Here is a 14,422-nt window from a genome sequence, read left to right on the forward strand (position 1 = left end):
AAATATCAGTATGCATTTAACTGAGAAGAAGGTGCTCACTATCCAGCATGACTCTTTGGTTTAAAGCCCCGAGAGCAGTGAATGAGAGTATTTGGACTTACCCAGAGTAGACCCACAAAAGGTGGCCTCCAGGGTAAAGCTGTTCCTGATTCCCATTTTCCACATCACCACCCTTCCTGTCCCTTCTTTGCCCTTCTGAATGTTAAACTTGCAAGCTGAGAATGAAAACTGAAAGGAAGCAAATAAAAATGAGACCCATCATTTTTCTGGTACCTATATCTTTCTTAGGAAGTAGGGTTGAAAATGAAAAAAGTAGTCGTACAAAATTTGTAATTCTCACTAAAGCTTTAGGGGCTACTTTTTATTTCTTGACCAATGGGAATAACTCATTTAAGGGATGATATATTTACTTTTATGAGAACTATAGATTCAAATAGCCACAATAAAATCTACTTTTTATCTTTATATGACATATGTGTTCAAGATAGTTGATTAGTTCTTGATACCACTGGGATAAAGTTTTATACTTTAAAAAAAGTTTTAGGAAGCGCTTTAAACATGATCGGTATTGTAGATTTCCAGAAGTAGAATAAAGATCCTTTATTTTCATATGAAAGACCATTTGAAATGTGTCCAGAAAGATTGTCTACAGAGAGATCAGTGTCCACTACAAAGAGATTTTTTTTTGGAATTAAAAAAAAGATCAACGTACAATAAAATCAACTTTTTTGCATTTCATTCTTGAATTTTAACACATATATAAACTCATGTAACCAGCACCACAATCAGGATATAGAACAGCTCTATTACCCCTAAAAAATTCCCTTGTGGTATCCCTTTGCAGTCTCTCCCTCCCATCACCTCTCACCCCTGGCCACCATCGATTTGTTCTGCCAGTATAGTTTTGTTTTTTCAAGATTGTCATAGAAATGGAATCATACAATACCTTTTGAGACTGGCTTCTCTCAGCATAATACCTTTGAGATTTATCCAAAGTTGTTGCATGTATCAATATTCATTCCTTTTCATTGCTGAATAATGTTCCATTGTATGGATATACTAAAGTTTGTTTATCCATTCATCAGTTAAAGGACATTTTGGGTCGTTTCCAGCTTTTGGCAATTTTAGAGTTGCTATAAACATTTGTGTGTATAGATTTATATATGAATATAAGTTTTCATTTCTCTATGGTAAATACCTAGGAATGGGATTGCTAAATCATATGAGTACATTTAATTTCATAAGAAACTGCCAAACTGTTTTCCAAAATGCTGTATCATTTTGCATTCCCATCAACAATGTATGAGTTCCAGTCGCTCCAAATTCTTGTTAGCACTCGAGATTGTATTTTTTATTTTGGCCATGCTAACCGGTGTGCAATTATATCTCCTCATGGTTTTACTTGCAGTTTCCTAATGGCTAATGTCAAACATCTTTTCATGTGCTTATTTGCCATCATACTTTTTTTGGTAAAGTGAGTGTTCAAGATTATTGCCATTTTTTAATTGGGTTGTTTGTTTTGTTACTACTGAGCTATTCTAGATACAAATTCTTTGTCAGATATGATTGCAAATCATATCCTAGCTTATCTTTGTATCCTCTTAACAGAATCTTTCACGGAGTAAAAGGATTAATTTTGATGAAGCCCAACTTATCAATTTATTATGAGTATGTGGCTGGCCAGTAGGGGGATCCAAACCCTTGATCTTGGTGTTATCAGCACCATGCTCTGAATGAGCTAACCAGCCTGCCCTATCAATTTATTATGATCCAGTGGATCGTGCTTTTGGTGTATGTCTAAGAACTTTTTGTGTACCACTACGTAATAAAAATTTTCCCCTAAAATTTTTATAGTTTTACATTTAAGGTGTGAGGTTTAGGTGGAGGGTTTTTGTTTTTGTTTTCATATGGATACCCAATTGTTCCAACACCATTTGCCAAAAGGTTTTTTTTTTCCTCCATTAAATTTCCTGCGCAAAAGAGAATAACAAATGCTGGCAAGGATTTGGAGAAAAGGAAATTTTTCTACAGTGTTAGTGGGACTATAAATTAGTATAGCCATTATGGAAAACAGGATGGAGGTTTCTTAAACAACTACAGATAGAACTACCATACAGTCCAGTAATCCCACTTCTGGGTATATACCCAAGAGAATGGAAATTATCATGTCAAAGGGATACCTGCACTCCCATGTTCATCAAAGCTCTGTTTCCAGTAGCCAAGATATGGAACCAATCTAAATGTCCATTGATGGATGACTGGATAAGGAAAAGGTGACACACACACACACACACACACACACACACACACACACACACACACACACACACACAACCGAATACTACTCAGCCATAAAAAATAAATGAAATTCTGCCATTCACAGCAATATTGATGAGCTTAGAGAAAATTATGTTAAGTGAAATAAGCCAGACAGAGAAAGAGAAATACTGCATGTCCTCACTCATAAGTGGGAGGAAGGAAAGAGAAAGAGAGGGGGGGGGAGAGAGAGAGAGAGAGAGAGAGAGAAACCACAATATATCATTGAACTTTCAGGAGAGAACAGACCTATATTTACTAGGAATAGGAAAAGGGGAGGGGGAGGGGGTTATGGAGTAATTGGGTAAGGGATAGAAAGAGTAATTATGATTTGTAATGATGAACATGATAATAATATCGATTTGATCATTACATACTGTACACACCACACCCCCCTGACATCGCATCCAGCCCAGAAATGACCACTAGGTTGCCCCCAGAAGTGCCTGGGGTTCCTGAGCCAGCAGGGGTGGGGTCCCAGGGCCTCAGCCAGGCCCCACCGCAGTCAGCATCAAGCCCAGCAATGACTGAGCTGCCACCAGAAACCCCTTGGACTTCCCCGCTGGACAGGTAGGGGTGCCCCGGGCCTCAACCACCACCCCTCTCCTTCCTCCTCCTCTGGCCCTGTTCCCCTCCGCTTTCCCTACTCCCCCTCTCCCCAAATACTTTGCAACAACATCTTAGAAAATAAAACAATAACAATAATAATATATTAAAATTAAAATTAAAAAGATCACAATAAAACATTGAACTTTGAGAAGGAGAGAACAGACCTATAGTTACTAGGGGTGGGAAAATGGGAGGGGGACGGGGTTAGCAAGTAATTGGGTAAGGGACACGAAGAATAATTATGGTTCGTAATGATGAACATGCTAATAATACTGATTTGATCATCACATACTGTACACAAATACTGATAGTCAACTCTGTACCCCATAAATATGTATGATCTTAAATAAACAAATATTTTAGAAAAAAATAAATTCCCTCTGCATCTTTTTCACAAGGCCATATATGTTCGGGTCTGTTACTGGACTTGCTATTCTGTACTGTTTCTCTAAGTGTCTACATCATTCCAATACCACATTGTCTTGATTACTGCAGTTTTATAGTAAGTCTTAAAATTTGATAGTGTGAATCCAACTTTTTCTTTTTCAAAATTGTTTTGCCTCTTCTAGTTCCTTTGCATTTCCATATCAGTTTTAGAATCAGCTTGTTTATATCTACAAACGATTATGCTGTAGTTTTGTTTGAAATTGTGTTGTTTATAGATAACTTGGGGAGAATTAATATCTTACTGTGTTGAGTCTTCCAATCCATAATAGAGCATGTCACTGCATTTATTTAGGCTTTTGATTTCTTTCATCAGCATTTTTTAGGTTTCAATGTATAGATCCTATATGTTTTGTTAGATTTATAAGCATTCATTTTGGATCTACAGTAAGAACAGTATTGTTTTAAATTTTGTTTTCTGATTATTCATTGTTAGTATACAGAAATACAATTGGTTTTTGTGGGTTGACCTTGTATCCTATGACTTTGCTGAACTCATATATTAGTTCTGTGAATGTTTTTGTGGTTTGCTTTGGATTTTCTATGTAGACAATCATGTCATCTTCATTCTTTCTTTCAGTCTGTCTGCTTTTTCTTTCTTTCTCTTGCCTTATTACACTGATTAGAACCTTTCAGTACAGGACTGCATAGAAGGGGTAAGAGTGGGCATCTGCCTTGGGTTGAATGTTCTCCCCAAACTTAATCCCCACTATAACTGTTAAGGGTGGGAAATCCTATTATGAAAATTGAAAGGTCGGACCCTGCCCTAGTGAATAAACATGGTGGTCATGGGTGTAGTTTGGAGGGCTTTAAAAGGAGAGTGAAGGAGGAGGTTAGTGTCTCTCTCTGCCCCATCATATTACCCATGTGAGACCCCTGGGTCACTGGTGCCAAAACCACAACCTTCACCAAATGTGTTTCCTGGACTTTGGACTCAACAGTCTCCAAAACTGTAAGCAATACATTTTGTTTTATTTATAAAATATCAGTTCTGTGTATTTTGTTATAAGCATCAGAAACCGACTGATACAGCATCCTTGTCTTATTCCTGACCTTATAAGGAAAACATTTAGTCCTTCATCATTAAGTATGATGTTAGCCATAAAGTTTTTTTAAAAGAAGTTCTTTATTAGGCTGATGAAGTACCCTTTTATTCCTTATTTGCTGAAAGTTTTTTTTTAATCATAAATAGATGCTGAATTTTGTTACATGCTTTTTCCATATTAATTGATGTAATCATGCTGTTTTTATTCTTTAAATTCTTAACATAGTGGATTACACTGACTAATTTTCAAATATGGAACCAGCTTTACATTCTCAGGATAAACACCATATGGTCATGGTATATTATTCTTCTAATATATTGCTGGATTTAATATGGAATACTACTCTGCTATAAAAAAGAATGAAATACTGCCATTTGCAACAACATGGATGGACCTAGAGAGAATTATATTAAGTGAAATGAGTCAGACACAGAAAGAGAAATATCACATGTTCTCACTTATTTGTGGGAGCTAAAAATAAGTAAATAAATACACAAACAACCTGGGGGAGGGGAGGGAAGAAAACACAACAATTACAATTCCTTGAAATTGATAGGACAAGCAAACAGAAAGGACATTGTTGGGAGGGAGGGGGGAGAGGGAGGAGAGAGAGAGGTTTTAGTAATGGGCCACAATATCAACCACATTGTATATTGACAAAATAAAATAAAATTTAAAAAAATAAATAAATAAAATTCAAATATATAAAAAAATGCTAATATTTTGTTGAGAATTTTTGCATCTATGTTCATGAGGGATATCGGTCTGTAGTTTTCTTTTCTTATGCTGTCTTTATCTTGTGTTGGAGTCATGGTAATCCTGGAAGAGATTGTGTTTTCCAATTTTTGGTAGACTTCTTTAGTAAATCTATCTGGACCTGGAGATTTCTTTTTCAGATGTTTTTCAGGACTATTCAGATTATTTATTTAACCTTGGGTAGTTTTGGTAGTTTGCAGTTTTCAAAAAATTGGTTCATTTCATCTAATTTGTTAAATTTCTGTGCACAGAGCTCAGTTTTCCCGTACTGTCCATTTAATGCCTGCAGGGTCTGCAGTGATACCCCTCTTTCATTATTGATATTGGTAATTTCTGTTGTCATCCCCTCTCCCTCCTCCTCATCCTCCTCTTCCTCTTCTTCTGGTCAGTTTTGGTAAAGTTTTATTAGTTTTATTGATCTTTTTCAAACACAAGCTTTCTGTCTAATTGATTTTTCTCCACTGTTTTTCTGTTTCCAGTTCCATCGACCTGTTCTTATGTTGATTATTTGCTTCCTTCTGCTTGTTTTGAGTTCACTTTGCTTTTCTTCCTATAGTTTCTATTTTGGAAATAGATTATTAAGTTGAGAACTTTTTATTTTCTAATACAAGCATTTAATGTGATAAACATTTTATTCTAAGTGCTACTACTTTAGGGGAATTTCACAAAATTTGACATATTGTATGTTTTCATTTTCCTTTAGCTCAAAATATATTCTAACCTTCCTTGAAACTTCCTGTCTGGCCTATGGATTATTTAGAAATATGGTTTTTAATTTCTAAGTGTTTGGAGGTCTTTCTCTTATCTTTCCTTTATTGATTTCTAGTCTAATTTTATTATGATCAGAGAAACATTTTGTATGATTTCAGTTATTTTACATTTGTTTAGTTTGTTTTAAACCAGTATATGATATGTATTGGTTCCATATGTGTTTGAATATAATGTTTATTCTGCTGTTCAGTAGTGTGTTCTGTAAATGTCAATTAAGTCCAGTTAGTTGATAGCGTTTGCTGTTCAGTTCTTAAATATCCTTTCATATTGTCTACCTACCAGTTGTAGATTACTGAGAGAGAAATTTGAAATCCCCCACTATAATTGTGTATTTGCACAAAGAGATTTTATTAAGAAACATTAAATAGAAAACCTAGAAATAGAAGCCCCTACATTTTAAGCAACCTTTACATTATATGGAAGACCTCTTTAAACTACAGACTGGTGGTTTCTGGTGTTCAAGAAATCGGTCTATTTCATCCAAAACACAATAGGTTAGAGATCTAATACCCTAAGAAATATGTCAATAGACAGAAATTAAAATATCTTAGTAACACGGGATCATTTTATAGGAGTAATGAACTATACCTAAGAGTATTAATAGTATAAATTGTACAGGAATAGCTTCAGGTATGGGGTTGCTTTCTCTGATCTTTCTTTTTGAAGGAATAAATCCTATTTGTGGGGGTAACGGAGGAATTGGTAAAGGGCCAAAAAGCAATTACGTTGTGTAATGTTGAATATACTGTTGTGATTTGAGCATCACATATTGCACACAGTTAATGATGTTCAGCTCTGTACCCCACAGATATGTACAATCAACCATGTTAAAATAGAAAAAAAAGGAAAACCATAAAAAAAATCCTATTTGGGCAACAAACCTATACTTTCTGTAAGTAGCTATTCTTACCAGATCATCCTTTTTTTCCTGTTTATATCTTCTGGCCCCAATTATTCGCATAAGACAATGAGTACTTCCCAAGTCCTTTATAATTGAATTGGTTAGTCGAGCACTTAAGGGGAAGTCTACAGGAATTTTCTTTGCTATATCAAAATCTTTTCTTTAAAGAATGATTAAAATAATTTTCACATCTAGATATATGAGTGGCTCCAACATTTCCATAGTCCATGAAAATAATAATACATTTTATTCTTTTCTCATTCTAAGTTCTATATGTATTTGAAATATTGGTTACTGAATTGATTTTTTTTTCCTGGTAAAATTCTAATAAATACTTTGAAGAAATTATTACACATTCCTTAAAAGCATAGTCTTTACTCTGTATTATTTAGGCACTCAGTGAATATTAAAACAATAAAAAATAAGGTCCCAAAACTGATTGATGAAAATGATGAATAAAGGAGGCTTTTAGAAGGTAAAATGGTGGTGTTATTAAGGTGGTAGGATTATGGGCATTTTTCTCTTTTTTTTCATATTTTCAAATTATTGGTCACTAAACAGTGACCAATATTTATTGTTCATTGTATAAGCCAGTCAAAATAACTAATTAAAAAAGCAGTTTACTGAATAGTATTATCCATTTTACTGTCCCATATGGGGAAGCTTTAGTAAAGGAAGTGTTAAAATCTTAAAAGGTACTTACTTTATCTGGACAATTTTTGCTCAGCATAAGTGGAAAGATTCGTTGCTGTAAATATAATGCTTTAGATCTGTTACTACCATTACAGCCATACATGAAGATGTTTTCTTTCCTACTGTGTCCATGAAGATCACAATATAAAACAACCTCTCGTATCTCCATCAATCTATCAAGAAGAAAAAGAATAAGTAACTAAATTTACCTCTGTATTTTTCTTCTATGGGTACAACTATGGATTTACAAGTGTAATATCCAAATAAATGGAACTTTTTATGTCCTGGCTCTCAATTTCTTTCTGATCTTATCTATACTGCATTTTATTATTATTTTTATTATTATATATTTTTAAAATCTACCATAATTTTCTACCAAACTGTATATAGAATCCAAATACTGCAGCCTTCCATTATAAGGACAAAATTTACCTTACTCTCACAACTTTCTCCTAAAAAAATCTCTACTTTATTATTCTAGTTTTCTGTTGTACGCAGAAAACAGCTCACTCCTGTCTCTGCCCATTACCTTTCACACAGATTCTTCTTGACTGGAATACCTTCTTTCTCCATCTTTGTAAATGTAAATACAACCCCCATCCTCTAAGACTGACCTCATGTCTCACTTCTCTACCTAGTCAAGCCCATAGATTTTTCTCTTTTTGAACTCTTGTATGTAGCACTTAACATTGGTAACATTTACTTGGCACTTGCCTAGAGAAGTTTTCATATTTTTGATATTTAAGCTTGTTAAAGATGGGAATGCTTCAAATCATCTAGAACAGTGCTATGCACATAATAAGTACCCAACTATTTGTTAAAAATTGAGTGCCTGCTGATTTGGTGCTGAAGCCAATTAATTTAACCCTTGATTACTGTGGTGACTAATTGTCATTTGGATAAAAATGATAACAAAGTTTGAAATGATTTTTTTTCTGGTAAATTTCTAATAAATATTTTAAAGGAATTTTTACACATTCCTTGAGAGCACGATCCTTAGTCTATAAAAATTTAGCACTCAATGAATATTAAAACAATAAAAAAAAAAAGCTCCCCAAAGGGATTGATTAAAATGACTAATAAAGGAAGATTTCAAGAGGTAAAAAGTGGTGGTGTTAAGGTGGTAGGATTATGGAAATTTTTGGTTTTTTTTCATATCTTCAAACTTTATGTAGCATTATTATATTATTTAAGTAATCAAAATTACATATATAGTCTGTTACATATGGAAGGATAAATACCAAAATGTTAGCAATGGTATTCATAATAATATGTGATATATTACATTTATAACAAAAACATTAAAACCTAAAATCAAAATATTCAAAGCACTACTTCTATTAGAAATAATACTTCTTTAAACTACAGTGAAATCCCAAACTGAAATCTGTTACATGTATTAATTTATTGCTCTTTTCTCATTTGGTGCCCAGTAAGTTCTAATTAATAACATAAGATTCCCTAAAAAAAAAAAAAAAAAAAGATTGATATAAAGCCACTAAATAATTATTACAGGTTTTCACAAAACTAGATTATAAAGCATATCAAGTTGTCCTTAAATAGGAAACATGCTGTACATTTTTAAATAAAAAATTCCCCAGTTTTAATGATCTTTCAGCTTTTCATAAGCAAGTCAAAGGAAATCTCTGTTTCTAAGTGATTAATTCCCAAAGAAATGTTATTACTTCTGGAGTGAAATATGACATTAGGGTCCCTCATCTTACATTAACTTAAATAGCTTTAGAAAGAGTTTGGATTTTCTTTGTATCCACAGGTCACTATATTCTAAGTATTTTATACTAAGCATCCTGTACTAAGATCTACTCTCTCTTATTCTAATATGCTTTAAACATATTTAATCTCAGATGTATTTACAGCTGCTCACTTTTTCACACTTTTGTGACTGACTTCTTACTCTACTTACCTGCCTATGATTAACTGTGTTAAAGTATTTTTCTTTCTTGGAAGTCTTTCGGGAACTTACTGAATAGACTCCTGCTATATACCCTTCTTATAAGGCAATCTGAGAAGTGAGTCATTTAAAATAGTTTCCACAGACATAAGCCAAGGGGCCTTGGCCTGTAATCCAGCATGTGTCAGACCAAGGACCCTTAATATTAAAGATCATTAAGTAGACATATAGATACTCTAATAGGAAGCCCATCAGCTCTCTTTATATTTATGAAAAATAAACTTAATTTTGGAATAACTTTAGATTTACATAAAAGTTGCAAAAATAATAGAATTAGTTCTCGGATATCCCTTACCCAGTTTTCCCTGATGTTAACATATTATATTAACATTGTTAACATTGTTAAAAAATGAAGAAACCAATGTTGGTATGTTACTATTAACTGAACTCCCAATTTTATTTGGATTTCACTAACTTTTCCACTAATGTCCTTTTTCGATCCCAGCATCTAATCCAGGATACCACATTGCATTTAGGCAGCTCCCTTTTTACTGTTTGCCATCCCCAGGAAATAAAGAAGTCACAGGTTATTCTCTTATTACTTAAACGTTTGCCATATAACTTCAAGGAATCCTGGAATCCACATTTGTGAGTTTAAAACTAGGGTTTTCGGTCCTTCCTGTGTGGCTCTGCACTTCACCTCCTATGTTCCTAAGCAGATAAAAGGATTAATGTGAAAGTGAAAGTTGAGGCTGAACTGTCTAAGATAATTGGAGCCATGCCAGATGCTTCCAAAACCTGTCAGCTCCTCTGAAGATTTGTAGGTATCCTAGGGGATGTCAGCTTTTTAACAGGGTTCTTGTGCTTGCCTCTGTAAGAATCCTGGTGACAAAGCTGCAGAAGGATATAAGAAGTCTCTATAATAGTACCTATCATTGTAACATTTGAATGATCCTAAATACCCCTCTACCCAGATGCAGGCAAGACACTTTCCCGGCGGGAAACAGGCAAGGAGCATGCCGAAAACACCACTTCCCGTGGGTGGCCCCCCACAACCACTGCCACAGCCACAGCCATGGCTGCTGCAAAAGCAACTCGATGCCACAGCAGTAAGCCACAGCTACCATGCAGGTGGCCCACCAGACACCCGACTGCAGTGACACAAAGAGAGTCACTAGCGGAGACCAGAAAAAGAAGGGAAGGACACTCTCAAAGCCCACTCCAGTGTAGTAGAAGAAGCAACTGTTTACCATGCCCCTGCTTTATTTCTGATTTTAGTAATTTCAGTCTTCTCTCTTTTTTTCTTGGTCAGTCTAGATATAGGTTTGCAAATTTTGCTGATCTCTTTAAAGAACCAAAAAAATATAAATAAATAAATAAATAAAAGACTGTTAAGCAGTCTACAAAGCACCACTGACGTGAATATTTTAATCAAACATTAACTTTACATAATTCTTTTAGGGTATAATAATCTTTATATATATTGGGTAACTTGTTAAATATGTAACTATCATTCATTTTCTTTGACAGACTTTGTTATGGGAGATTGAAATCAAGCTCAAAACTCATTTCTCAAAAAAAAAAAGAGAAAAAGAAAATAATTGGTAAGGTTTTTTGGTGTTTCTGTAGCACTTTCTTCAGGACCTTAAATGCTTGTTGTGGGCTAGAAAATGGCTTTTGTCAATGTGCCTATTTATTTCTCAGAGCCTTAGTTGTAGGAAGAGTTCATAAATGTATTTGAATATTAAAATGTTTTCTGTCAAACTAAAGAAAAAAAATGAATTAACCCTAAATAGTTTAGTTTCACATCTATATCTGATTTGATTAACAACTTTTTTCTTACATTTGAGGAAACACACTGACTACATTTAGAGCTTTCATTGTTCCAGACCCTATTCTGAGCACTTTAGTAATAATTTTTTCATTTAATCCTCGATCTTTGAGGTAAGTGTTATTATTCCCATTTTATTTATTTGTTTTTTCAAGGTAACATTTTATTATTAGCTGGAGTAGGGCTCTACACTTTCATGTGGATGCTCCAGTTATCTCATTTTTAAATTTTATCATTACACAGTGTAAACATTTTTTGTGGCCCTTTACCAATTTCTCCTTAACCCTCCCTCCCCCACCCCCTTTCCTAACTCTGGTATCCTCAGTTCCATTTATTCCCATTTTACAGATGATAAAACTGAGATTTAGATTATTTTTTTAATCACACAAGCTCACACAGTTAGTAAACGATATATTAGGGATTCCAGTATGATATGCTTAACTCCAAAGTCCACGCTCTTAACCAAAAAAGGTTAAGCAGCTTTGAACCTTGGAGTGGGTGTTCTCTGACTCCAATATATCTTTCTACTGTAGCACATGTCTATTCCTGATTATTATTACCTGCTTATTATTTATTCAATAAGTCACCCAGTCATTCAACAAATAATTAAACATTATGTGCATTTTACTGTTCTAGATTCTTTGGAAAATCTAAAGATGTTCAATTTTTCTAGGGGCAAATAAGACTATTATTCATGAAAGTTTAAATAACTATGTACCCTGATAATAAAAAGTCTCATAGAGCAATGTACGATCAACACATTGCCAGGAGGCTCTGTGAGATGTAATTAATCTTTACATATAAGGGATACAACGATCCCAATGTAAACATCAGTGCTACCATTAGCTTTAGCAAGAAACCAGATTTGGGATATGCAAACTTAACTATTAGTTTCACAGAGCCATCAAAACATTCTGGAGTCTATATCATTACTTAAGGAAAAGCTAGTGAATCCAGTGGCTTAGTGCCAGAAAGGTACAGAATAAGAGTTGGAAAGAATGGGAAAAAAATAAAGTAGTTATAGTTAAACTATCTCAAGAAAAGTTGAGTAACGTGAGTGGCATTGTGGGAGTAAAATTCTTACTATCAAGTTTACTAATAAGCAGAGAGGTAATTTGAGGCTTACTTTACCTACGGATCATGTTCCGGGTATACCAAACAGAAGGAAAAGATTCCTTCAGGAGAGATGTATAATTACGGTTTAAATCCTGTCCCGCTAAGGAACACCGGTAATTTCCCACAATCACACCATCTGGGTTCAGCATGGGTACCACCTTGAAGACAAACGTGTCCCGAAGCAACTGCGCGTCACTCGAGTCTCCTAAAATATAATCTAGGAAGCCTTTCATGATCCAAGAGCTGTTGGTTTCTCCTGGATGGACCCTTGCAGTCAAAATCACAGCCTTTCGTTTTCTCGAGTCATGGTTCTTCAAGGGGGTAGTGATGGTTAAAACATACACCATGTTCCTAGCAAGTGTGTGGCACAAGACACGTATTTTACAAAACTTTGACCGTACGGGGTCGTTATTGATGCCAGAAAGGTATTCTTGCAGGTTGTTGTAAGTGTATGGATAGCAGTGAGCAAAGTAGCAGGTATCTTTGTTGTGTGGAAATTGAAAAGTCCATGTAAGAGAAAAATAATGGCGACCATCTTGCCCCTGGTTGTTTCTATAATACTTGATTTGGTCTCCTATTCTCTGCCAGCCAATATTGTGAGCCTTGGCCTCTTTTTCAGAATAGAACAATGGGCGCATACCCCGATTGTAAAGACTAGTAGGCTTGGTGAAGTTGACGATAGTGAATCTGTAGACTATTTCTGCTTGGGTATTAGTGACTTGAAAATAGTACCACTGGGTGTGTTTATTTGTGAAGAGGTCAGGGCGCACAGTCAACTGGTATTCATATTCTGCCCTGATATACAAGAAAGGAAAGGGAAAAAAGCACGTAAGAAGGTAAAAATGACATTTGCGTTTAAATTACATAAGAAAAATTATTTTATTTTTACCTATTCACAGAAAGCCTTTTTTGGGAAACAATGTGTATTTACGTAGTATCTAATAGCAAGTAACTTCAAAAGACAAATGTTTTGAAATTTCTCTTTTATTGGATGAGAAACTATTTGTATGCTAATTCTAAAGCCTTTGTATTCCTTTGTGATTCAAAAGAGCACATAAAAACACAGGCATTTGATTATTTTAACTCAATTATATTTTCTATAAAAGACATGATTAAAGAGTTATTGAAATGAAGAAAAGTCCAATGTTTCTTTTTTTGCTTCAGACATATATTTCATTTTCTGTTAGATTCTAACTCTGGGGATATGAAATAACTATCACTGAAAGAGGTTTAAAAACATATATAAGTTAGTATGATCACATAGATTACAAAATTTGAACTCCTTGAGGACTGTATTTGGTAACTAATTGCATTCCCATACTTAGTCATCGAAAATAAATAAAGGCAAAAACAATTTCACTGGAATATTAATTATATACATTACAATCTTACCTGGTTCATTGTCACTTTTTTTTCTTTACCAAGTTACTGTCTAGTCTATCAGCACTATGTACTCTGTGTGTGTGTGTGTGTGTGTGTGTGTGTGTGTGTGTGTGTGTGTGTGTGTGTGTAGTTATAATTAATGACCTAGTGATAGGTGAAATAAATGTTGCAAAATCTGAGTAGCTATTGAATCTAAGTGACAGGGATATGGTAGTTAATGTAGAATTATATGAGGGTACTTGAAAAAGTTAATGGAAAGATTCATAGTATCTTTTCATTCTATTTTTCCATGAACTTTTTGAAGTATCCTTATATTATTCTCTGTATTATTCTTTGTACTGAAGCGTATGTTTTTAAATTTCCATAATAAATATTTTTAAATAGAAGATTGCCCTTGGGATATTTTATGGAACACTCGTCCCAAGAACTACTCCATTAAAACGTTTCAGAAGCACTGTGTGTGTGTGTGTGTGTGTGTGTGTGTAAATTTCATATTACCATGTTGAAAAGGTATAGTACAAACACCTGCTTAACTTTAACTTACAGTCCTCAAAATTATTTGGACTCAGAACCTTTTATACTCCTCCCCCAACAATAATCTCTAATTGGCATCTATACTTCGAGGAATTGCAGATCAGTAACGG

The 14,422-nt window shown here is 34.3% G+C and overlaps 1 protein-coding gene across 1 annotated transcript in view; it reads right to left on the bottom strand.

Annotated features, from left to right (window-relative positions):
* Nucleotides 1–14,422, bottom strand: part of AGBL3 (AGBL carboxypeptidase 3) — an 85,575-nt gene that overhangs the window by 52,486 nt on the left and 18,667 nt on the right. The window contains exons 6-8 of the mRNA XM_063098966.1: nucleotides 12,411–13,190; nucleotides 7,547–7,709; nucleotides 102–228 (exon numbers count right to left, since the gene is read on the bottom strand). Of these exons, the coding sequence (XP_062955036.1) occupies nucleotides 102–228; nucleotides 7,547–7,709; nucleotides 12,411–13,190 (1,070 nt within the window). The remainder of the gene's footprint in view (nucleotides 1–101; nucleotides 229–7,546; nucleotides 7,710–12,410; nucleotides 13,191–14,422) is intronic.

Source organism: Cynocephalus volans, chromosome 6 (assembly GCF_027409185.1).
Source record: "Cynocephalus volans isolate mCynVol1 chromosome 6, mCynVol1.pri, whole genome shotgun sequence".
NCBI classification, from domain to species: Eukaryota; Metazoa; Chordata; class Mammalia; order Dermoptera; family Cynocephalidae; genus Cynocephalus; species Cynocephalus volans.